This window comes from Crinia signifera, chromosome 5 (assembly GCF_055691185.1).
Source record: "Crinia signifera chromosome 5, ASM5569118v1, whole genome shotgun sequence".
Lineage (NCBI taxonomy): Eukaryota > Metazoa > Chordata > Amphibia > Anura > Myobatrachidae > Crinia > Crinia signifera.
In genome coordinates, this window is record NC_139221.1 from 249,037,046 (window position 1) to 249,060,836 (window position 23,791).

Genomic DNA, 23,791 nt, shown 5'->3' on the forward strand with positions numbered 1-23,791 from the left:
TTTTATTTTCAAAAAATGCCATTGTTTGAAGTACCAAATTCTTTAATAGAGGTTCAAAAACATACAGGGGTGTATTCAATGCCACGGCGAGCGACCAGCGAGGGGGTTAAACAGCGAGGATTGCGGAAAACCAGCGATCCTCGCTGTTTAACCCCCGCGCCGGCCGCTCGCTCTATTCAATGTTCTGGGGAAATTCTCGCCGTCACAGGACGGCAGAATTTCCCAAAACAGCGAGACCCGCGGCTAATGCAGGAAACTCGCTGTATTTAGCCGCGAGTCTCACTGGTTAAGGAGCCGCATACGCCGATTCCCCCTCGCTCAAAAAATGGAGCGAGGGGGAATTGGCGCATGAGGGGGCTGCATTGAATACTTTCAGGGTGAGTGGTGACAGTGTACAGGAAGCTCTGCTCGCTGTCACCATTCGCCCACAGCATTGAATACCTGCCACAGTATTTGTTGACATTAAAATACATTAATTTCTAAAACAACAAAAATAACCTTTTTTTCACATTACACATACTGTAATAATTATATAGCAAAATACAGAATGCACAAGTGTAGCTCAGATATGGGCCCTTATTCTGGTTGGTGCGGTCAGAGCCGCACACGGGGCTCCGACCGCACAAACCAAGGGCCGCCCACCAGACGGATCGCCACGGCCGTCCGTACACGGACGGCTGGCGATCCGCATTAAAATGGTGGAGGCTACGCCTCCACCATGGTGGGAGCTGCCCCCTGCATTCGATGGTCGTCGACCATCGAAGGCAGGCCCGCACGCCGCGGCAGCTCCCGCAAGCTAAGACCACACGGACAATCGTCCGTGTGGTAGCTTGTATGGGGGCTGAAAGCTGACATCCGGCGACGTCAGCTTTCCGCCCCCATGTCATGGTAATGAGGGCGTCATGCCCTCATTACCATGCATACCCCCCGCGTTTGCATGGGAACGCCCATGAAACGCGGGGCGTACACATAGGGAAATGAGGGCATGAAGCCTCTCACGCCCCTATACGCCCCCTTTGCGGCGGACGAAATACGTCTGCGGCGAAGGGGGCTGCACATGCGCAGATTGACCTCTGCGCATGTGCAGAGTCCAAACATCGGCGGTACGGCCGCACGCGGGCCGTACCGACCGAATCAGAATAAGGGCCATGGTGATGTACAGAACATCTGTTCATTTTAAATGTGCGGATAAACACTCTGAAAAAACAAATAAAGGTGTTTTACATTTTGTACCTTAAAGATGGCTTAAGCTCCTCCCTCTCCTTTATTATGGACATTTCCGGTACTTATATGTTAGTTGGGTGCCCAATTTACCTACGTACGCATGCGGAAGGAAATCGCATCGCATGTCCCGATTTAGTGCCGTGCGATGCGATCTATATTATATACTGATGTATGTATTTCAAGTAGCGTAACTATGTTTTGTGAATAAACTTAAGCTAAGTAAATAGTGTAGTCAGTCAGAATTTGCATAAGTGCTCCTGGTCCCTCACTCTGAGGTAAAACAGTATCAGTCATGGATGCTATCCAGAGTGCTCCCAGTGTTTCTGCTTTTACTGGTGACAGCAGCATGGCACGAGCTCAGGAGATGTCACTATATACCAGGGCTGGGCAACACCGGCCCTCCAGATGTTAATGAACTACACATCCTAGGATGCTTTGCATTAGTTTTGCTATGTGGCCATGCTGAAACTGATGCAAGGCATGCTGGGATGTGTAGTTCATCAACATCTGGAGGGCCGGTGTTGCCCAGCCCTGCTATATACTCTCCCGACATCAGAGGAGGAGGAGTTGAGATTTTTACAGCGTCATAATTTGCTGCCGGAGACGCAAACATGCGGTAATGGCCACCCCATGAAGCTGGCAGTCAAAGAAAGTTAATTGGAGGTGCCATATAAAGGCCTGTCGCCGAAAAGTGACAGTGCGAGCTGGGCTGTGGTACCTTGGTTTCCGTCTGCCATTTGTGAAGCTGGTATGCTTCATTTACTCGTGGGTACAGCAACTCAGCAGTGTGGCGTACTGTGAAAGGGAGTTGGGGATCTGCATAGCCACGACGGTGCAGTATAATGCACTAATGAGGGAGGCTTGCACCTATGATCTCCTTTCACAGCCTCAAACACAGATAGGAGGACCGGGACTTGTGGTGAAGGTCAACGAGACCCTCTTCACAAAACGCAAGTATTCCGTGGGGAGGATGTTGCCACAGCAGTAGGTGTTCGGTGGCATGTGCAGGGAGACGGGGGCCTGCTTCATGAAAGCCGTCGACCGGAGAGATGCCACAACACTGATGGCTGCCATTACATCGCATGTTGCCCCAGGATCTGTTATTTATAGTGACTGTTGGCGGCCCTATAAAACGGATGAATTGGTAGCGGCTGGCTACAAACATGTCAGGGTGAATCACAAGTATAACTTTGTCGACCCTGAATCTGGGGTACATACCCGGAACATTGAACAGATGTGGGGGGCCGCCAAGTGGAGGAACAAAAAGCACTGTGGCACTGTAAGGCAGCATTTGACCTCCTACCTTGAGGAGTTCATGTGGAGGAAAAGTGTGGCTAAAGACAAGCCTTTCGAGTGCATTTGTTATGCATTAAGCCTCCTGCCAAAGGATACCGCATTGCACAGCTAGTGCTTTTCTTTTTTATTCTGCTTCTATTTAATTATATTGTTCATGATATTATTTATTATTTATGTGATTGTTCTTATAAGTAATCATTCTTTTTGCTGTTGTTATTTATTCCGTATGAATTATCTTAATCAGTTCTTACTAAATTTACAGTTGAACTTTAACATGTGTCCACATTACTGTCTCAGTGTGTTGTGTTGGATGCTGTGATTGTGTTCCTAAAACCACACCAGTATCCACGCCATCCCGAAGCGTGGCGAGCGCAGCGAGCCCCACGAGGGGTGTCGGAACGCGTCCTCCCGACCTTTTCGTACCGCCACTATCCACGTCGGTGTGGAGTTCATTTTATATAGTGTGGCAAGTGCAACGAGCCACCGAGCCCGAAGCATGGCAAGCGCAGCGAGCCCCATGAGGGGATGCAGATTACTTTACATGTTTTCCGTGTCCCCTCGCAGGGCTCACTGCACTCGCCGCGCTTCGGGGTCGGTGGCTCGCTGCGCTCGCCACACTATATACAGTCGAATCCACGCCGACGTGGATAGTGGGGGTATGAAAAGTTCGGGAGGACACGTTCTGCCACCCCTCGTGGGGCTCACTGTGCTCGCCATGCTTCGGGTTGGCGTGGATAGTGGGGCAACACTGCACTTGCAACGCTATGGGGTGGTGTGGATACTGGGGGGGGGGTACCTACAATAGGAGGGAATACATTTTTTTGTAATATCGCATCGCATTGCATTACACGTTTTAGTGTCATAAAATGTGTGCTGAACAATGAGATGCGATAATAGCGGGAAAAAAAAGACCGACAAAAAAGACATTCATTAGTGGTCAAAAGGTCGACACAAGAAAAAGGTTGACATGAAAAAAGGTTGACATTCAGAATGGCCGATATGAGTTTTTTCATGTTTTTGTTGTCTATGTCGATATAGACACTGTCAACCGAATGACCACATACCCTGCTGGCCACCATTCGCAATTATTTTTGAGCACTGGATGTTGTTAGATTTGAAGGCCAACCCACAGCCAACTATTAACCTGGTGATTATATATTGTTATCCTGTGTTGGCTCATCCAGTGTTCTAAATAAATGGCCATATTGGCCACCCTAACCTGAACCCTGCTTAAGTAGGAATATAATGCAGAATATTAAATTGTTTGTGCTTAGACAGTTGGAGAAATGACTCTTTATGGGTATAGTTTTGAATGTATTTTTAGGTGAAATTCTACTGCTGGAATCTGTCAGAAATACATTAACTGCATATTTGCTACAGCATTGCAATCACAACTCCAAACTTATATCATTCCTAAACTCATGGGTGTTCGTGCAAGTTACATTAAGGACCTTATTCAGGTCCATTCGCACGGCCGTGTGCTCTCGCACAGGGCCGATGTTTTCTCTTTGCTCATGCGAATTTCTACGCATGTGCATGTGCTGTGTGTGTTGGGCGGCAGGGCGACTAATTAGCATATGGGAACGCCCAGTGTTTCATGGGTGTCTCCATGAGCATCCTGGGTGTTTTCATGCTAATGGGCCTATGACGCGGGTGCGGGGGATGGACAGCTGACATCACTGGACGAATGTGCACACAGATCTAAGATTTCTCTGAGCAACCTTAGATTTGCGTGCACGTTCCACATCATTAGATGGTCAGCAACCATCGAATGATGTGGGTGTTCCCCCCGCAGGCTGTGAATGTATGTTTATGTAAAACATCCATTCGCAGCCAGTGCGAACGTATGCACCTTGCAAATGATGGGCCAGCATACTACCAATCGCAAGGCGGCATCTGGTTGACTCGCAAGGATGCGAATTCGCATCCGAGTGAATCAACCAGAATAACCCCCTAAGACACAATTGCTATATTGTAACCTTGCAGCAGGGCCCTCCTACCTCTTGGGGCTAGATGCACTAAGCTTCAAAAAGTGATAAAATGGAGAGTGATAAACAACCATCCAATCAGCTCCTGTCTGACATTTATCAAGCACAGTCTGTGTCAGGGCAAGTAGGAGCTGATTGGCTGGCTGTTTATCACTCTCTGTTGTTACCCAGTTTGTTCTATCACTGTCTACAATTGTAAAGCGCAACAGAATCTGCTGCGCTATATAAAAACCTGTAAATAAAAATTAGGGTAAAGTCTGTTTCTGCAGCTTACAAAGTTATCTGCTGTTCTATTCCTAAAATTTGCTTTGCTGAGAATTCATGGAGAAATATAGTAAAGTTATTATTTATAATGGTCAATAATAATTGACCTACTATTCATTTTATTATTATTATTATTATTATTGTATCAGTAACAAGAACCTGCTTTTATTTACAATGTTTGGTTAAATCATAAAAATATTAGAACTATATATTTGTAAATAAGCAATTTACTGTCTTTGACTGTAATGGGCCCCATACATCAGCAATTAATTGTGACAATCCTCCGTTCTTGAGATGATTGCCACAATTAATCTTTAATGTGTGGGCTCCCCCTTTTGGCAATCCCAATCAAAAATTTATAGGGATCGCCAATCGATTGCTGAATCAGATTTTTAAACATGTTTAAAAATCTGGTTTTATTGGAGTTTCATTTGTGTATGTGTGGGCATTCTAACAGGAAAAATCTGCCGATCACTGAAACAAATCTGTAGTGTGTGGGCAATGCAAATAGATTGAAGAAACAATGTATCTGGGGGAAAAAATCACTGGATCTGAGATGCAATTAATTGTGATTGCTGATGTATGGGGGCCATAAGCTGTTTATTGCAGCAGGCATTCAGTATGTCTGAGAGATTCAATGAAACAAGGATTTTTTGTTTTAGATTTGCCAGACTCTTAAGGGTTTTTAATAACTGTGAGCTTTTGGAATTGGGGAAATGAATTTTGACCCTGATTCAAATTTAAAATAAAGTAAAGCTTTTAACATTCAGGACCCTTCAAAACATTTCAAGTTATTGTTCCAGATCCTAGAACATTATATTACATCCAAAGTGAGACACCAACACTGAATGGTTAAATTATCATTATAATGTACACTTGTCACAGATTGTAACCTACAGGCTTACTGCATATCATATATTACTCAAAAGAACTGACATTATACACACATACACACACACACACACACACACACACACACACACACACACATATATATACTTATGGTTTGTATCGAGTGTATAATGAATGATGTCTGCAATGATGTGAGCATTCATTGTAATAATCCCCCATTAGAATAAAGGCCCACTCAATGCTGAATCCTACCACCTATCCAACTTGTTAGTGAATAGGACCTGGAGATTTCCTATAGGATAACTTGCAGTGTAAATTTTCATGTGTTGTATATTTTACCTCAATGCACTTAAACAAACAACTTCTATTGTAAATGCCACTTGTTCCAATACTTCACCTTATGTGTACTGATGTCCATACATAAACTCTAGTGTTTGCAAGACACAACATAACAAGACAGTAATAGGCGTGTTCCATGGATGTACAATGCACACAATTGACAGGTAACACTGCGCCGTAGGCGCCAACTGTGGTGGAAATACTGGATATGTCGCCAATCACATCCAAAGAATACAAAAAAATACAATAAAGTAAAACCACCCGTAGTCGCGCGAACTATGTTGAAATAATTAAAGATTTATACATACGTACAGTTTCTGATATTGTCAGGCTTTTTATAGGAAAGGAAACTTTTTCCTCGTACATGTAATAAAATATATACACAGAAAGGACCTTATAGTGTAGTAGGTCGTAACAACAGTTTTAAAAGTTCAATGATTGTCCATTAAAGGGTAGGGTGGGGTCCCCTATGGAATATGGGGTTTTTGTTAAACACATATTCCATAGGGGACCCCACCCTACCCTTTAATGGACAATCATTGAACGCCAGACCGGACATCAAACTCTGCATTCCGGAGCTTGTAGTGTCCGGTCTTAGGGGTGTCCCATCCTGTGGATGTCTTGTCCAGGGGGTTGCCTGTGCTAGCTTTCACCAGGGACATGGGGAAGGGGAGATTACAGCCTCCCTGTGTGGTCCAGACCGTTCCGGTTTTTGCTACATGCTCGGACCATACAGGGAGCCTTTATTCTCTACCTCCTCCTCCTCCCTGGAAAGAACACCCCCAGGACCAAACACTACAAGCTCCGGAATGCAGAGTTTGATGTCCGGTCCAGCATTCCGGGGTCTTGTCCGTGTCCGGGTTTTACCCACACCCGGCACATTAACCCATTCTGCCACACCATGCTGGGGATTTCCAGTATGTTCGCATGTGCACGGTTGCATTTGTACTACTCTATGAGGTAAATTTACTAAGATGGGAGTTCTATTGAAGATGGAATGTTGCCCATAGCAACTAGATAATATCTATTACATTATAGAATGTACTACATAAACTGATTAGTTGCTAAGTTGCAATAGACCTCCCATCTGAGTAAATGTACCCCTATATGTGCAGCGGGGCTGCCTCATCTTCCAGTCAAAACACATTTTTTTTTCGTTATAATGAAAGATCAAAGCATTTTTGTATTATTCAGCAAACCACTGGTTAATAAAAACTCTTTGCCTGGGAAATAGTTGCAGGCGAGGACCAGAACCACGTCCTGCCCGCGTGGCTTAATGCAGGAGGCAGCAGAGAGGTACTAGTGTAGTGTGGCACGCAGATGCTCCAGCAGTACATGTATCTCCTGCCTTCCCTGCTATCAGCTCCTAAGCATATCCGTCAGTCCAAATGGGAGCTGAATGTGCAGGCTGACAGGGGATACAGAGTACTGACTGCTGGTGCTGATGTCAGAGCCAGGAGACAGCTCTCATTGGATCCAATTAGACTTTGCTAGAGCAAGTAGGCAGGCTCCCTGCATGATTGGCTTCAAAGTGGCTGGTGCCAAACGACTAGCAGAGGTGCAAAAAGTGGATTGGGAGCATTTGCAGCCCCGCTAAGAGGCAGCAGCAGCAGCATTACTGGGAGCTGATCCGGCAGCCCGAGCCTCGCCACGCAGCGCAGCAAGCATGCAAAGAAGATAAAAGACACTTAACACAGCTAATAGCAAGTGACTACATGCCAGCAGGATAAAGCGCAGCGGCTACAGAGGTATACAAAGCAGCCAGAGAAATCCCATTAGCAGAGCCAAATTGGTTACTATTCTGCAAACATTGCACTCTGCTCTACTCCATCCATGGCATCAGTCCTGGGAAGCAGCAGGGCTTCGGGATGTCCAAGTAACCAACTCAAATTCAAGACTAAAAGGAGAAGAAGGAGACCTAAAAGAAAAGGTAAGACTTCTCTGCTCCTTTCTAGGGGTTGCTGGCTGCTGTACCTGCGCGCGCTGAGTGCAATAACTGACCCTCTTTACCCCCGTTGCTCCTGCACTTTGTAGAGGATGTGGCAGAAGTGAGGAGTGATCTGTAGAGATCAATGTCCTACAACATGTTTCTCAGTAGCCTCATTCCCTCCCCGATGAGAATCATTAGCCCGTCGGTAGCTTGCTTTCCTCCTGTCACAGACACTTAGCACATGATCTCTGGCAGTTAGTGGAGGAGCAGGCATGCTTCATCCTTGTAACCTGCAAGTCTTCCTAATGTTAGCAATGTATACATCTACCAGCAGGCTTACAGGACTAAAGTGTGGCAGCTATACATCCAGCAGCCAAATAAAACTATTCTATACCCAGAGATTTGTTTTTCCTATATCAGCAATATTGTCTGCTTTATGTGCAGTAGTCTTGTATAGGATCAGGGGCATCAAGCAGCCACAGCAGATATAAATAGGAAATGAGTGGTTCAGCTAAAGTGACAGAACAGCAATGTCTTCCTGCTACAGTATGTGAACTTTCCTGTAGCGTAAAGTCTCCTGGTGACACGTCTTCTTGGGACACAAACATGTCAGAGTAATATTAATATGAAGGTAAAGCTTATTTTACAGTGACAAAATAGATACTTAAAAGTTTCAAATGTATGCAGTCTCCATAACATCAAGGCGATACAATAGGTAGTGAAATAGGACCCCAAGTAATCAGTGTAAAGGCCTCAAAGCCAAGATTTCACCTTATTTATGGGCTATCTTCCATATACGGAGCTGGAATGTATTTTTCTATACATGTGCTAAAATAACATCCTCTGTAAGGATTGCAGACACAGAATGAACCTGAAAATATATAATTTAGCACTTTTGATTCCTTTATAACAAAGCAAATTGCAATAGATAAAAAGGTGTGATTCCCAGTATGATCTAAAGATTCTGCAGGAAAATGATCTTGAGTATGACGAGTGGGTGATTGTTTCGGACATTTTGGGTGCCCGCATCTTTGTTAAACTTCTAGAAATGCTTATCAAACTTAACTTGCTTTGTGTCATTGTATTGTGCGATCAAGTGACTTCTATTTGAACAGACTCAAGATTCACACCGGTTCCTTATGACTTTCAGTCTGAGCTCGTCTATGTCAGAAATAGTGAATTATTTATTTCTGCTAACATAATCTGATTGTTTTTCACACTAATTAGTTGTTCTGTTTGTGTCTGCACTAGCAATAAAACCAGATTGCTTGAAAGGTAGAGCTTATTTGAATACTGAGAAATCTAACATTTTAGGGAAAAATCCCCCCCCCCCCCCCCCCACGTATTCAATTAACAACATAGGTCAAGATTAAAAAGCAAACAGGCAAAGCCAAATGGAAAAACAAGAATATACTTAAATGTATTTTTTCTAAAGATAAATAACACCATACCATTAACAAATATGTAAGGGAACCACGAATGCAAGTTTCTCTTAGTAAAAAATATATAAATCAGAACTCATTTTGAAAATCTTCGACGGACATGATTACGAGACCTTTTGTACTAGATATCCTGAACCTTGAAGAATTCCAAGGTCTTCCCGATATATTTGTAATTCCTAATTAAATGAACGGTTCCACCTGCCATCCTCATCAGGTATAAACGCGTTCCATGTAATTTTGACGGATAGCTATGTTTATTTACATAAAATACATGCAAAAAAACATAGAAGGTTTTTTTTTAGAGTGCGCACTAATTAAAAAGTTGAAGCCGCATAAAAATAATAGCTTTTATTTAATTTAATAAATGTTAATGTATTGCAGTAATCAGGACGATCTTGAGTGATTGCTTAATGACTTTCATGATCTCAAAATAATATTTTGAGATGAAAGCAAAAAAAAAATAAGTAAAATTGTACAATATTAAAAAAACATTATTTTTGGTGTCTAAGTTTAGTGAAATGTAAAGAGTTTGGGTCAGTGAGTCTATATCTGCTATTTTCTTGATCATACTATGTTTGTTTTTTAAATTAAGTATCCCCATGCAGTACAGTAGTTGCTAAACTTCATGTAGAGAATAAGTTACATATAGTATTTTATATAATGTATTACTTTGTCCGTATTGCATAAACAGTTATTGTCTACTGCTTCGCAAAAGCATACTTTCCCGTATGTATTAGCTTTAGATGTTGTTTATTTAGATAGGTATATAGGTATTTTTTTTCATGCTCTGTGACTAAGATCAATAAATATTGTGTGAAATTCCAGAATTAAAAATGCGCAGTTTTCTGATCATAGTATGTGTTGAACATTTAGCTATTGAAATTAAATTTTCCTACAGTACGTGCACTGAAGTGTGGAGTTCTAGCTGATTATACCACTTTGTGGTAACATATTGTAGTCAAATCGCTCTTTCATAAACCCATATGTTTCTGAATTAAATTCCAAGGAAGGAGTATGCCACTCATCTGTCTGCAGACTTAAGTGTAAATATCCTTGGAATGTCAACATCTGCATGTGCTGTATTCCTTGTCAGAGCTGTCACTATCTTATCCAGTATGGGGACTTGACAGCTCTAACAATAAAATAATGCTCATACTATTAGGAGAGTTGTTCCATTACTGCTGTCACCGCTGTGTCTTCAAACAACGGTTTTCCAGTCCTCTAACTTTTGTTTTTGTAGAAGAGTAGAGTGACTGCTGTCGCTGTGTTATATGATATACAGACTATATCTCATGATCCCAGGGTGTTTGCACATAGGAGTAAAGTGTACACGTTTCAGTCATTATTATTATTATTATTCCACAGTGGTAATGCATGAGGGCCATTGTGTTGGGCCATAGTTTATCAGTTTGTTAAGACAATAAAGAGTCCAAGGTGTATTTTGTGCTTTTGTTTAAACTATGTTGCTGTATTAATTTGTGTTTCGACCAATAATTTACTATGAGATAATGGTCCGGATCAGTAGTAGTAGAAATGATGTGCTAAATTCTCAAATGTTAACATGACATATGCGTGTCTCCGACATTTTTTCAAGGCATAGCAAGAAGGCATGGAGACTATGGGAAAGACAAATAAATTCGATGAGAATTCTAGATATATATTAACACGTGTCCTACATACAGTACATGCGTGGCTTCTAATGTATGGGTTATGTTACAGCAAGAATATTCTTCAAAAGTACATATGTGCATGTACACTGTTATACATACAGTAACACAAGTGTACGGATATTGCTTTACACATATAGTGCTCTGCACACACCTAATTATATTGGTGCCTACATAGTACATACTAGATAATGCATGTCCTCCAGAAATAACCTAAAACGATTAAACTATACTAGGATTTTTGCTTAGAAGTAATATCTGAATAACGATGGATGTACAAAAGGCCCTTGTTTTTTTTTAAACTGGATTTATATTAGATTAAATACATGGTTTAATACATTTTCCGATACTAATACACAGTTGGTTGCTATTTAATTTTAATGCAAAGTAATATAAAAAAAATAACAGTGGTGTAAAATACTTCTATGTCCTGTTATAATTTTTCCCGTGAATGTCTATGTAGATGTCCTGTTGCAGATGTAATCAGTGACATATAATTAAGTGCCACTATGATCTAGATCCCAAGTTAATCAAATGGTTGCACTACCTAGTGCTTGTCTTGAGCTTCAATGGGCTGCTCTGAACAATGTCACATGTCCTTTATCACAAAATCCATAGTGTGATACACAACTGACAGTCATCGGAATGGTCACTATTTAGTTTCCGACAGTTCAGCATACTAATTAGCTGGGTCATTATTTAACTGTCTAAAGAGCTGATTTCAACTGTCTAATGAAACCTTTGCTTTGTATGTAGAAATACAATCTAAAGCCATTTCACAAGCACTTTTAATGCTGAAATGAAATTCTACAGTAATGTTTTAACAATAATAACCAAACAAAATGATGTGCAAATAACTAAAATAAGGAACAGATTCAGTTTTAATCTCAAATTTTGAATGTAATCTCACCCAAGGTCAAGACCTATTTTCCCAGAATGCTCTATTCCAGTAAAAGTATTACAGACTCCGACACAAGTTGATAAGTTCATTAAATTGACAGTTGTATAATACGTATAATATTTTGTTTTAGGATCAAATTATTTTGCCAGCAAACACTTGACAGCTGATGAAGCACATTGCATTGGCATATGGTACGCTGATGATAAACTAAATATTTTCTATCAACTTTTAGTACTTTAAAAGGATTTTTTTTTTCATTTTTAGTTTTTACTTTCTTAGAAAGTCAAACATGTGAGACATCAGATCATAAGGCACTTTAAAATATGTGATATTTTTCTGCATGGATTTCAAAGAAGGAAAACAAGATGATTTAGGAATAAATAGGTTTAAAAGAGTGCATTTTGCTAAAGTTTATTGTGTTTAAATTGATTGCTATGTGTGTCTGGCCATGTTTTCATCAGATAAAGGGACTAACGTCAATTTCAATCGCTAATATAAGACAAACATTTATGGTTGTAGAGAAAAGTTATACAGGCCATCTTTATTTAAAAAAACAAAAACAACAACAAACATGACTAGTGAAAATATGATTTAAAAAAAAAATATATATTTTATCAGGTCTGTGGTGTAGAAAAGTTAATTTTGAGATGAATAGTCACCATTTACATTATATCTTTTGAATAGGTGGCCTAACTGAAATCTGAAGTCACATACTGTATATAGTCTTGATATTAAAGCACACCCTTAATGTATTCAGGGGTAGATGTACGAAGCAGTGATAATGGAGGAGAAGTGAGCCAGAGGAGAAGTGACCCATGGCAACCAATCAGCACTGAAGTAACATCTGCAATTTGCATAATATACAATTATACAGAGCAGCTGATTGGTTGCCATGGGCCACTTTTCCTCTAAGTCACTTCTCCCCCGTATCACTGCTTCATACATCTACCCCTCAGAATGAAAACAGCCATTAATTGAAAAACAGCCTACCAGTCTATGGGGTACATTATCAAAGCGTCTAAAAGTGTAAAGTGGGGATGTTGACCATAACAACCAATCAGATTATGTCTCTCATTTACTTGGATACAATAGAGAAATGATAGCTAGAATATGTTTGGTTGCTATTGGCAACATCCCCACTTTTCACTTTTAGAAGCTTTACTAAAATTACTCCCAGGAGCTAGTGATGCCTCTGAGTGACTTCACTGGCAACTAGTGATCTGATAGGACATAGCCACATATACTGTATATCGGCTAAGACAACAAAATGTCTGCCTTCAGTGTGTCTTACATGCTAGGTAAAAAAGGGGGGAAATTTATGAAGGCTTGTAGAAATATAAAGTGGAGAAGATAAAGTACTAACCAATCAGCTTCTATCATTTTTTCAACAGAGTAGTGAAAAGAAGCTGGTTGGTTAGTACCTTACCTCTCTCCACTTTATCTCTCTTCATACTTTGACAAATCTCCCCCACACCAGTATATGTTATGTGTCCTGCATTATTGTGTCATCCTGGCCTGGAAAGGTTAAATGTCTACTTTTTATGCTAACCTGTTTTTTGTTTTTATTATTAGATGTATTCACTTTCTATTATTCACACTGTTTTGGAATAATTCTGATTTTCTTATTGACGTGGGTGTGCCTGCTGTGCGGCAGACACATTTATTTTTGACAAAAAGAGCAGCACGGTTGTACACATTGATTAAAACATTTTCTATGAAAGTATAAAATGAGATAGGCAGTAGAGCGATCATATAAACATAGCCCTGTACGGTGTACGGTTATCCCTTGTGTCTGCCAAACAAAACTGAATGCGATAGATGTACTTTAGATTTTTTATTTGTTGTACTGTATTTGAATGCTATTTTTTCTTATACGTACAGCAAGCCGTTGGTGGTTTACAATATAAAAACTGCCATAAAATTTAAACTAAATAATACTCAAGGAAAACAAAAAAATTGATATAATAAAAAATTGAAATGAAATGGATGACAAAACATGGAATAATACATATTGTCAATTTAAGTAAAAGAACAGACAGTGTAGTTAAAAGAGTGGATTATGTGGATTGAAAAAGTAAGATTATTTCAGTATGAAATCACATAACATAGAGACAGATTACAGTAAGGCTGAAGATAAAAAGACCAGCCTGGTTTTTCCATCTCCCAACTCCGCCAAAGCAATAAATGGCTTGATTCATCGCAACTGTGGTTTCAGACCAAACTGTTTACTATGACAGGTTTGTGTCATGTCTCAAGATGTGCACCTCTTATCTTGTCTGCTGACAGCTCAAGAGGCAGGGCTGGATTTGGTGATAAAATTAAATCGATTAATCCTTTATCCACCATCCAATTTCTAGTGATCCGTGTAATGACAGCAATTTAAGATTGCATCAAGGGCATTAGCACTGATGGTTGAACCTAAATTTGGAATTTAAATGCGGTATTCGTGAATGCAGATCTAAATAGTACAAGCTTTTCCATGTAAAACAGACACTGCCTCCTCTCAGTCCACCCTGCAGTTAGTTTTTAATTTCAACTGCTTAACCTTTCCCACATATCATTATGCAGAATCATATGGTGTAGCGTAGACAGACTGTAGGGTTCAGGCACAGTTATCATGGACTTTATAAATAGGTAACTGTTTAATACCACAGTGCTTAAATATGTCTCACACTATTATACATAATACAATATGTACCTCGATGTAGCCTTTCTTCTCTACATTTTGAATATGTGATATGTTTAATTCATATTTGCAATCATGGAATTCTCTTTTAACCATTTAATACACGAGACAATGAGAATTATCAATAGTTGTGTTTGGTTCTCTATTGCTTTAACATTTACTTTCTATTATTTTGATATTTTCAAATAGCACATACAAGGTAATGCTGTGTTAATACAAAGCAACGTGTCCTTGCCAATCTTACCAGAAATATATACTTGCATACTGTACATACTATACCTGGATATATAAAATCTAGTTTGCTTACTGTATACGTTCTTTTATCCACTGGTCTACTTATTTTACAGTAACATATAATATATCGGTGGTAATTTATCATGAGCTAATTTAAGCAGCATGGCAATTCAATTAGCCCCGAAGGCAGCCTGCAGGCTGCAGTTAACAGGGATTTCTTTTTTTCGATCCTGAGCTCAGGTTAGAAAAGAAATCCTCAATAAATAGCCTGTTTTCGGGTGCTGCGACAATGTTAACCCATTGTTACGGATACTTACAGTATCTCAGATTCTATGGAGTAATCCCTATTGAAACAATAATTTACCAAGTAAATAAAAGGTGCAATAATTAAATAGCACCGGGCTTTTAAGCCCAAGGCTGCCACCTTTTTATCCACATGCTGATAATGACAGCATATAATTGATATTCTCCTTTTTTGTACCTCATCAGATAAGTCATTAGAAGCTATTTATCACAGAAAGGTATTCTGGCTCCTTAATATCTGTATTGTAAAAAGTACATGTTATTCATTCTGTACGGGGTGGCTATAATTGATCTTTCCCTATTAAGTCCCATCTGTATTGTAGCTATATCTTACAATTAGAATGTCACCAAATTTGGTAACTAATTAGGACATGTAAATCAGGATTCTGCAAAAAAAAAAAATAGTGCAAAAAGTCACCAGTAGCGGGAATATTGCACAGAACAATGTGAAAATAGTGTGCAATACAATAGGTCACCAATAGGGTAAATATGGCACAGTACAATGGGAAAACAGTGTGCAATACAATAGGCCACCAATAGGTGGAATATGGCACAGTACAATGTGAAAACAGGGTGCAATACAGTAGGTCACCAATAGTGGGAATATGGCACAGTACAATGGGAAAACAGTGTGCAATACAATAGGTCACTAATAGGTGGAATATGGAACAATACAATGTGAAAACAGGGTGTAATACAGTAGGTCACCAATAGTGGGAATATGGCACAGTACTATCTGAAAACAGTGTGCAATACAATAGGTCACCAATAGGGGGAATATGGCACAGAACAATGGGAAAACAGTGTGCAATACAATAGGTCACTAATAGGTGGAATATGGCACAATACAATGTGAAAACAGTGTGCAATACAGTAGGTCACCAATAGGGGGAATATGGCACAATACAATGTGAAAAGTGTGCAATACAGTAGGTCACCAATAGAGGGAATATGGCACAGTACAATGTGAAAACATGGTGCAATATAGTAGGTCACCAATAGGGGGAATATGGCACAATACAATGTGAAAACAGTGTGCAATACAATAGGTCACTAATAGGGGAAATATGGCACAATACAATGTGAAAACAGGGTGCAATACAGTAGGTCACCAATAGGGGAAATATGGCACAGTACAATGTGAAAACGGGGTGCAATACAATAGGTCATCAATAGGGGAATATGGCACAGTACAATGGGAAAACAGTGTGCAATACAATAGTCCACCAATAGAGGGAATATGGCACCGAACAATGTGAAAACAGTGTGCAATACAATAGGCCACCAATAGGGGAAATATGGCACAGTACAATGTGAAAACAGGGTGCAATATAGTAGGTCACCAATAAGGGGAATATGGCACAATACAATGTGAAAACAGTGTGCAATACAGTAGGTCACCAATAGGGGAAATATGGCACACTACAATGGGAAAACAGTGTGCAATTCAATAGGTCACTAATAGGGGAAATATGGCACAGTACAATGTGAAAACAGGGTGCAATACAATAGGTCATCAATAGGGGAATATGGAACAGTACAATGGGAAAACAGTGTGCAATACAATAGTCCACCAATAGAGGGAATATGGCACCGAACAATGTGAAAACAGTGTGCAATACAATAGTCCACCAATTGAGGAAATATGGCACCGAACAATAGGGGGATATGGCACAGTACATGTAGAAACTTTGTGAAAAATGGACAAATATTTTATTGCTTTGTTATCATTAGTTTAACACAATAAAGGTAATTGTATATTACAGTTTAGTATTGTTATTCATTTTCACACTTTCATGCTGTTTTGTCATTATACATCACCACAGTCCTCTTATCGGAGACTTGCACTCTTTTTTTTTTTTATAAAATCCTACTTCCTAGGTCCTAGTACCCCTCTATACCAAAATTTGGAGACATTCTGGTTGTAAGATCAAGCTACAAACGGCTCTGAATAGGGACTGTATGACCATATTTAGATCAACATGCATTGGGTCGATCACTGAAGGTCGACGGGCTTAGGTCAACACCTGAAATAGGTCGACATGGCTAAGGTAGACAGTAGGAAGGTCAACAGTCAAAAGGTCAACAAGAGTTTAAAATAACATTCTGTCAAGAATGTCGAAATACCACCTGTCGGCACATGTCGGCTAAAATAAATGGGAAAAACTCATGTTGACCTTTTGACCTTGTCGATATTAGCCATGTCCATCTATTTCAGGTGTCAACCTAAGCCCTGTTGACCTTCAGTGGGCCCAATGAATGTTGACCTAAATAGGGTCGACCTAGTGACTGTATCCCGTACATACTTAGAGCTCCCATTTTGTTAAGTAGAAATGTAAGCAAACAGATAAGACAGTGTTTCATTTAAGTTAACAACCAGACTGGTGAAATACCTGAGGGGATCCTGAAAGGCAGCAGAAGTTTCCCAGCCATTGCACCCACTCTCAGTACATTCTACCGCAGCAAGCGGGAAGTGGGCGCTCTATCAATGAGAGTTTGGATCTGACTGATTTTTTTACATTGCTGACTGCTTCGCCTTCATGGCATTGACTGGGGCAAATGTATTAAGCCTGGAGACATAATACAGCACTGATAAAGGGGAAGGCGATAACGCAGCAGCTGCTCCCAACTGTAATTTCCAAACCGACACTGTAACTTGACAGTTAGGAGCTGATTTGCTGGTGCGTTTTTCACCTTCCTTTATCAATTCACCTGCCCCTCAGTGTGGGGTTGTTGTAGGGATGGTGCTGGTAGCGGATTGCATTATGCCACTTCTGCAGTGATTTAGGCATCCCCTAATGATTGTCACCCGAGCAGTTGCATAGGTTTACCTAATTGTAATACTTGTACTAAGTAACAAGTTCTTTTTAGCTATTTTGTCCATTACCCCCGTTATTTTTACTGGCATGATTTATGGGAAAGTAACTATCCTGCATTTAACACAAGTATTGTCCTTTGAAGAAAAGAAAATGTGAGAATATCACTTCTTAATGGGGTCAGTGTCCAATGAGTGGCTGAACCGCTCCCTGTGTTGCTCAGATCAGTTAATGAGGAATGCATTAAGCAGCAGTCATCTTCCAACTGTCATCATGGTCATTTTGAAGCTACACATTCTGCCCCCCATTATGCAACATATCCAAGGGGAGAAATAGCATGCAATGCCCATTGAGCTACCCAGGAGCTTCCCAGACAGTAGGATCACATACGATATTTCATATGTGTTCCTTTTGCATACAATATATAATATGCAAGCCCATTCTAAAATGCCGGGAGGGGGTCCCCGTCAGTGGTCGAAAGTGCAACAGGTCTGTACTCCTACGCCGAATCAATGCGCATGGGACCATCAGATCGGATCTCAAACACATGTGATGTGTCCACTTTTCACCCAATTTCTCATCCCGATCCATCGGAATTGGGTGAAAGGTGGCCTAATCACACTAGTGTATGGACAGCTTAAAAGACTGCTGTAACACAGGACACCATCAAATGTGAATTCATATCTAATCTCCATTTACTGTATCAACTACAGTATGCAAATGTATGCATTTACTATAAATGATATTAGCAAGACACTCTGTGTTCAGATTTTAGCAAGAAAGCCTGGGTTGTTGATGCTGGTGTCTTGTTACAGTACCTTCATTATATCTCTGCTAATCCTCATGAACGCAGATGAACATGCATTAGTGTGATTGGAGTGTTAAAATGCATTAGCACCCCTAAAGGAGCTGGCACTCTATAACGCAAGTACATTTCTCATTATGTTAGTGCTCTCAGCTTGTGCGTTCTGTATAGTAAACACTTTGGCTCAGCAAATATGATTTATTTTCATAACACAGAAAAAAAAAGTACAGCTTGAAACCTAGGACCTGTTGTTATTAATCATACCGCCCAACTGTCCCGCTAAACGCGGGAACGTCCCGGTTTTTGGGGACGTTCCCACGTCCCTCCCGCAGCCGGCAGTGTCCCGCTGCATGGGGGAGGGGGGGCAGTTGGGAATTCCCCCCAATCTGACAGAATAGACGCTGTGCGCATGCGCACAGCATCCATTTGCGTCCGAAAACGGGGGCGCAACCTAATTTGCATAAGCTGCACCTGCATTTGCATACACCACGCCCTTTTTAGGCGCGTCCCTATTTGGATATTCATAAAGTTGGGAGGTATGTATTATTATTATTATTATTTAAATCTTATTTTTTGGTAATTTCATGGCATTTCATTCATATATATTATGTTATAAGTTAATTTTCAGTATATTGTCGCATCATTGTTATTTTGAAAAGGCGCAGCATATGTCTGTGTGTATATACACTATACACATTTATATACTTAGATGTCATGGAAATCCTAACTATACGCAGAACTTTGTGACTGGCATGGAAGGGTGTCAGAGACACAAGGCGTCATGTGCTGCAGCTAAAATGGCCTCCAGAAATGTGAGACGTTCCAGAGGTCACTCTTTGTTACACAGGTGAAAAGAGATCTTTCTTCTACCTCGTTTCACAGAACCGGAGTTTGAGATTGATCGTTCTCTTTGCTGTAGAGTACAGTCTGACTCAGATTTTATACACAATGAATTAAGGAACTATCATGTGCATTTTAAATACATACCTATATTTGACTACTTGTTTATTGATAAAATACTATTTTTGTTCTTGTTGTGTTGATTTTATTTGTGATTATAGTTGGTATACATACAGTATATAGACCATATATTGCACATGCAAATACATTTCCCGACATCATTTACTCTAGATATATTTTTGGTTTTCACAATATGTTTTCCACATCACAGGTAAACACAGATGTCTGATTTCGGAACTAAGTAAAGCAAAGAGAAAAAAGAACGCAAGTCAGTTCCGGTTTATTGTGGCCTTTTTTTACTTTAAATAGCAAATATGATTCATTCACAAAGCATTACTTATTCACATGATGACAGATGCGACTGGTTGCTAGTTAATGTTTTTTTTTACATTATTTAAAATTCATCCCCCCCTTTTTTCTCTCTCTCTCTCTTCCTCCCTCACTCTCTCTCTTTCTCTCAATGGGACAGATGTACTAAACTCCAAAATTTCATAAAGTAGAAAGTGATAAAATATCAGCCAACTGGCTTCTAACTGCCATGTTACTTGTTTGAAAAGTGACAGTTTGGGTCTGGTAGTCTGGTAGTCTATCACTTTTTGAAGTTTAATACATCTGCCCCTCTCTTTCTTTCTCTCTCTCTCTCTCTCTCTTCTCCAAGTTCTCTATTCTCTTCCATCTTTCTCACTTGGCTTCCATAACTCTACACTCTATTCTGGCCACAGCAAAACGTATTGGGTGGGTATCCGGCTATTGGCTATCTCTGTTATTAGAAAAGTGCATATACTGCATGTATTTTATCTTGTATGTGTATCTTATGGTACTTATTTCCTAGCACGGCCACAACGATCTTGATCTGGGGCATCGCAGGTAAAAAAATCGCATTGGTCGCATCGCATGCGGGCTAAAAAATCGCATGAGATGCGACCGACGCGATGCCCGCGATTTCCCATAGGGAACAATGTAAAATGCCTCAATTTACCCAAATCAACACAGGGAACAATGTTAAATGGGCCAGAGACCCCAAAAAACCCCCCTGACCAGTGAATTGCCCCCCCAAAAATAGTTAACGCCACCCCACGATCAACGTGAACCCGAAGCATGGCGAGCGCAGCGAGCCCGCGAGGGGCGGCGGTACGCGTCCTCCGACCTTTTCATATCCCCACTATCCACGTCGGCGTGGAGTCGAGAATAGATTAGTGTGGCGAGCGCAGCGAGCCACCGAGCCCGAAGCGTGGCGTGCGCAGCGTGCCCCGCGAGGGGACGCGGATACCTTCACAGGTAAACGCGTCCCTTCGCGGGCTTCACAGGTATCCGCGTCCCCTCGCGGGGCTCGCTGCGCTCGCCACGCTTCGGGCTCGGTGGCTCGCTGCTCTTGCCACACTAATCTATTCTCAACTCCACGCCGACATGGATAGCGGGGGTATGAAAAGGTCGGAGGACGCGTACCGCCGCCCCTCGCGGGCTCGCTGCGCTCGCCACGCTTCGGGTTCACGTTGATCGTGGGGTGGCGTTAACTATTTTTGGGGGGCCATTTCACTGGTCAGGGTTTTTTTTGGGGGTATCTGGCCCATTTAACATTGTTCCCTATGTTGATTTGGGTAAATTGAGGCATTTTACATTGTTTCCTATGGGAAATCGCGGGCATCGCGTCGCTTATGCTTATTTTGGCCGCATACGATGCGACCGACGTGATTTTGACTTTTTCAATGCTTTTCAATGGGAAATCGCGGGCATCGCGTCGGTCGCATCGTATACCATTAAAAATTACCCGCGATGCCCGCGATTGTGGCCGTGCTAGGAAACAAGTACCTATCTTATTTACAGGATTTTGCTATTAATATATATATATATATATATATATATATATATATATATTCTTCTAATAGAGTGCTTATTGCAAATTAAAGAAGAATTACCTATGGACAGTCTTTGTTTGTGGGTCAGATAAAAGGCTGTTATTTTATTTCTCACATGGTACTGGGCCAATTTCTTCCAGGATTAACTGTTGATGGAATTGTAATAGCTGTGTCGCCCTAGGAGCCACCCTATTTTGGTTTTATTTGAAATCTGCCATTTTAGTGATGTTTGCATAGGGAGCTGGATTAATAGAAGCTCAGTAGGCACTTAAATAATACCAGCAACTGCTTTCGTCACTACATTTTGGATAATCTTAAGTACAATTACTAGGTACCACGGTGCACTCTGTTGTCACATAACTGTACATGTGTGTGAGCATTATATTGCCTAGTGCAGTGGTTCCCAAACTTTTTCGAATTACAGCGTCTTAGACTATTAGAATTAGACTAAAGTTTATTATTAGGAATTGTGGAATTTTTTTAAAAATTAAGTAAATTGTGTTTATAGGCCTCCCATAGGGTCAGTTATATGGTGAAGGACAGAGTTTGCTTCTGTTTGTCTACATATTGTATGATGGGAAACACCAATTTGAATTGTTCCTGAACCATCATTCCAAGTCACCCCTGCAAGTGTCCCACGGCACACAGTTTGAAATCACTGGCCTAGTGAATGAGACATAATAGGCAGGAGGAGGGGAGGAGAGACAATGGAAAAGCATTTCATGTAGGGACAATTTAGGGACAAAATGCTTTGTATGTCCAAATTCCAGTTTTACTCCATTTTCTTTCTTTGAGCAAAGTTCTGGTGTATGATTTTATAGCTGTGGAGATGCCAAAATGAATGTTTAATTGCTAGCCATTAAAAGGCTTCAAATAACATTTAGTGAAATGAGATATGTCGGCAATCAGAGAATGCTATCCATCTACAGAAACTGCAATAGGGGAAAAAATCCTCCTTCCACCCGACTGTCTGGAGTAGATAGGAAAGTGCACAGTGCAGGCTTCATAAAATGACACATTTTAACAAAAATCAGCTGCTAATGAAGCACTTAAGGGGAAACTCAAGATAGACTGAAAATTCCTATTCAAGTCAGTGGGGTGTTTTCAGCCAATTATAGTGGTGCAATCAGCCGCTTCAGACTATACTTAATCCACCCCCTCCCCTATCTAGAAGGTTATCCATTAAGCTGCAATGGCACAGATAAGGGCATTTTACACGGAACTACTGATTGACTAAAGTGTGACAGGACCCTTATGTGCACTATCACAGTTATTAAATGACATAGTTTAATAAATAATTCTATAGTACCCTTATTTAGTATGCTATTAGGTTAAATGTGATGACATTGAAGCCCACCTACTTCTTTGTACAGTATGTTAACAAGGGCATACAATCTACCAGTGTAAAGGGATACAGTGTAAACTACAGCTGGTTCTGTACATCACTTGTTACATTTATATAGTATAGTCATTTTAAATTATTTAGAAGAAACAGGCATTTAATAATATTAAGTCACCTTGCTTAGTACAGTCCTCTTTTAAAAATACCTTTCTAGTGGTTAATTTAGAAATGAATTACTGAATATAGGTATCTAGTCATTATATAATTGTGAAAAAAAGGTGATGTAATCAGATTCCACTTTTATAGTAGTACAGTTTTTAATATGAAGATAAATGTCTAATTGGTCACTTTGGAATACTGTAACTTTTCTTAATACCGTATATACTCGACTATAAGTCGACCCGAATAAAAGCAGAGATACCTAATTTTACCACAAAATCTAGGACAAGTTATTTACTCGAGTATAAGCCTAGGGTGGGAAATGCAGCAGCTACTGGTAAATTTCCCTGTATAATTAGACAAGGACACCGCAGGCTGCTCCCCCTGCTTAATAACAGGACACCACAAGCTGCCCCCCTACATAATAACAGGACACCACAGGTTGCTCACCGTACATAACAGGACACCACAGGATTCTCCCCCTGCATAGGACACCACAGGCTGCTCCCCCTGCATAGGAAACCACAGGTTGCTCCCCCTGCCTAGGACACCACAGGCTGCTCTCGCTTCATAGGACACCACAGGCTGCCCCCCCTGCATAGGACACCACAGGCTGCTCCTCCTGCATAGGACACCACAGGCTGCTCCCCCTGCATAGGGCACCACAGGCTTTTACTGACCTCCTGCATCCCCTGTACTGGAGGAGTGGCAGCTGCCCCTGAACTGC

The 23,791-nt window shown here is 40.8% G+C and overlaps 1 protein-coding gene across 1 annotated transcript in view; it reads left to right on the plus strand.

The window, feature by feature from the left end:
- The first annotated feature begins 7,327 nt into the window (after positions 1-7,327).
- ADARB2 (adenosine deaminase RNA specific B2 (inactive)) overlaps positions 7,328-23,791 on the plus strand; it is a 489,925-nt gene continuing 473,461 nt past the window's right edge. Inside the window, exon 1 of the mRNA XM_083188799.1 lies at positions 7,328-7,893. Coding sequence (XP_083044925.1) covers positions 7,797-7,893 — 97 coding nt within the window. The 5' untranslated portion in view covers positions 7,328-7,796. The remainder of the gene's footprint in view (positions 7,894-23,791) is intronic.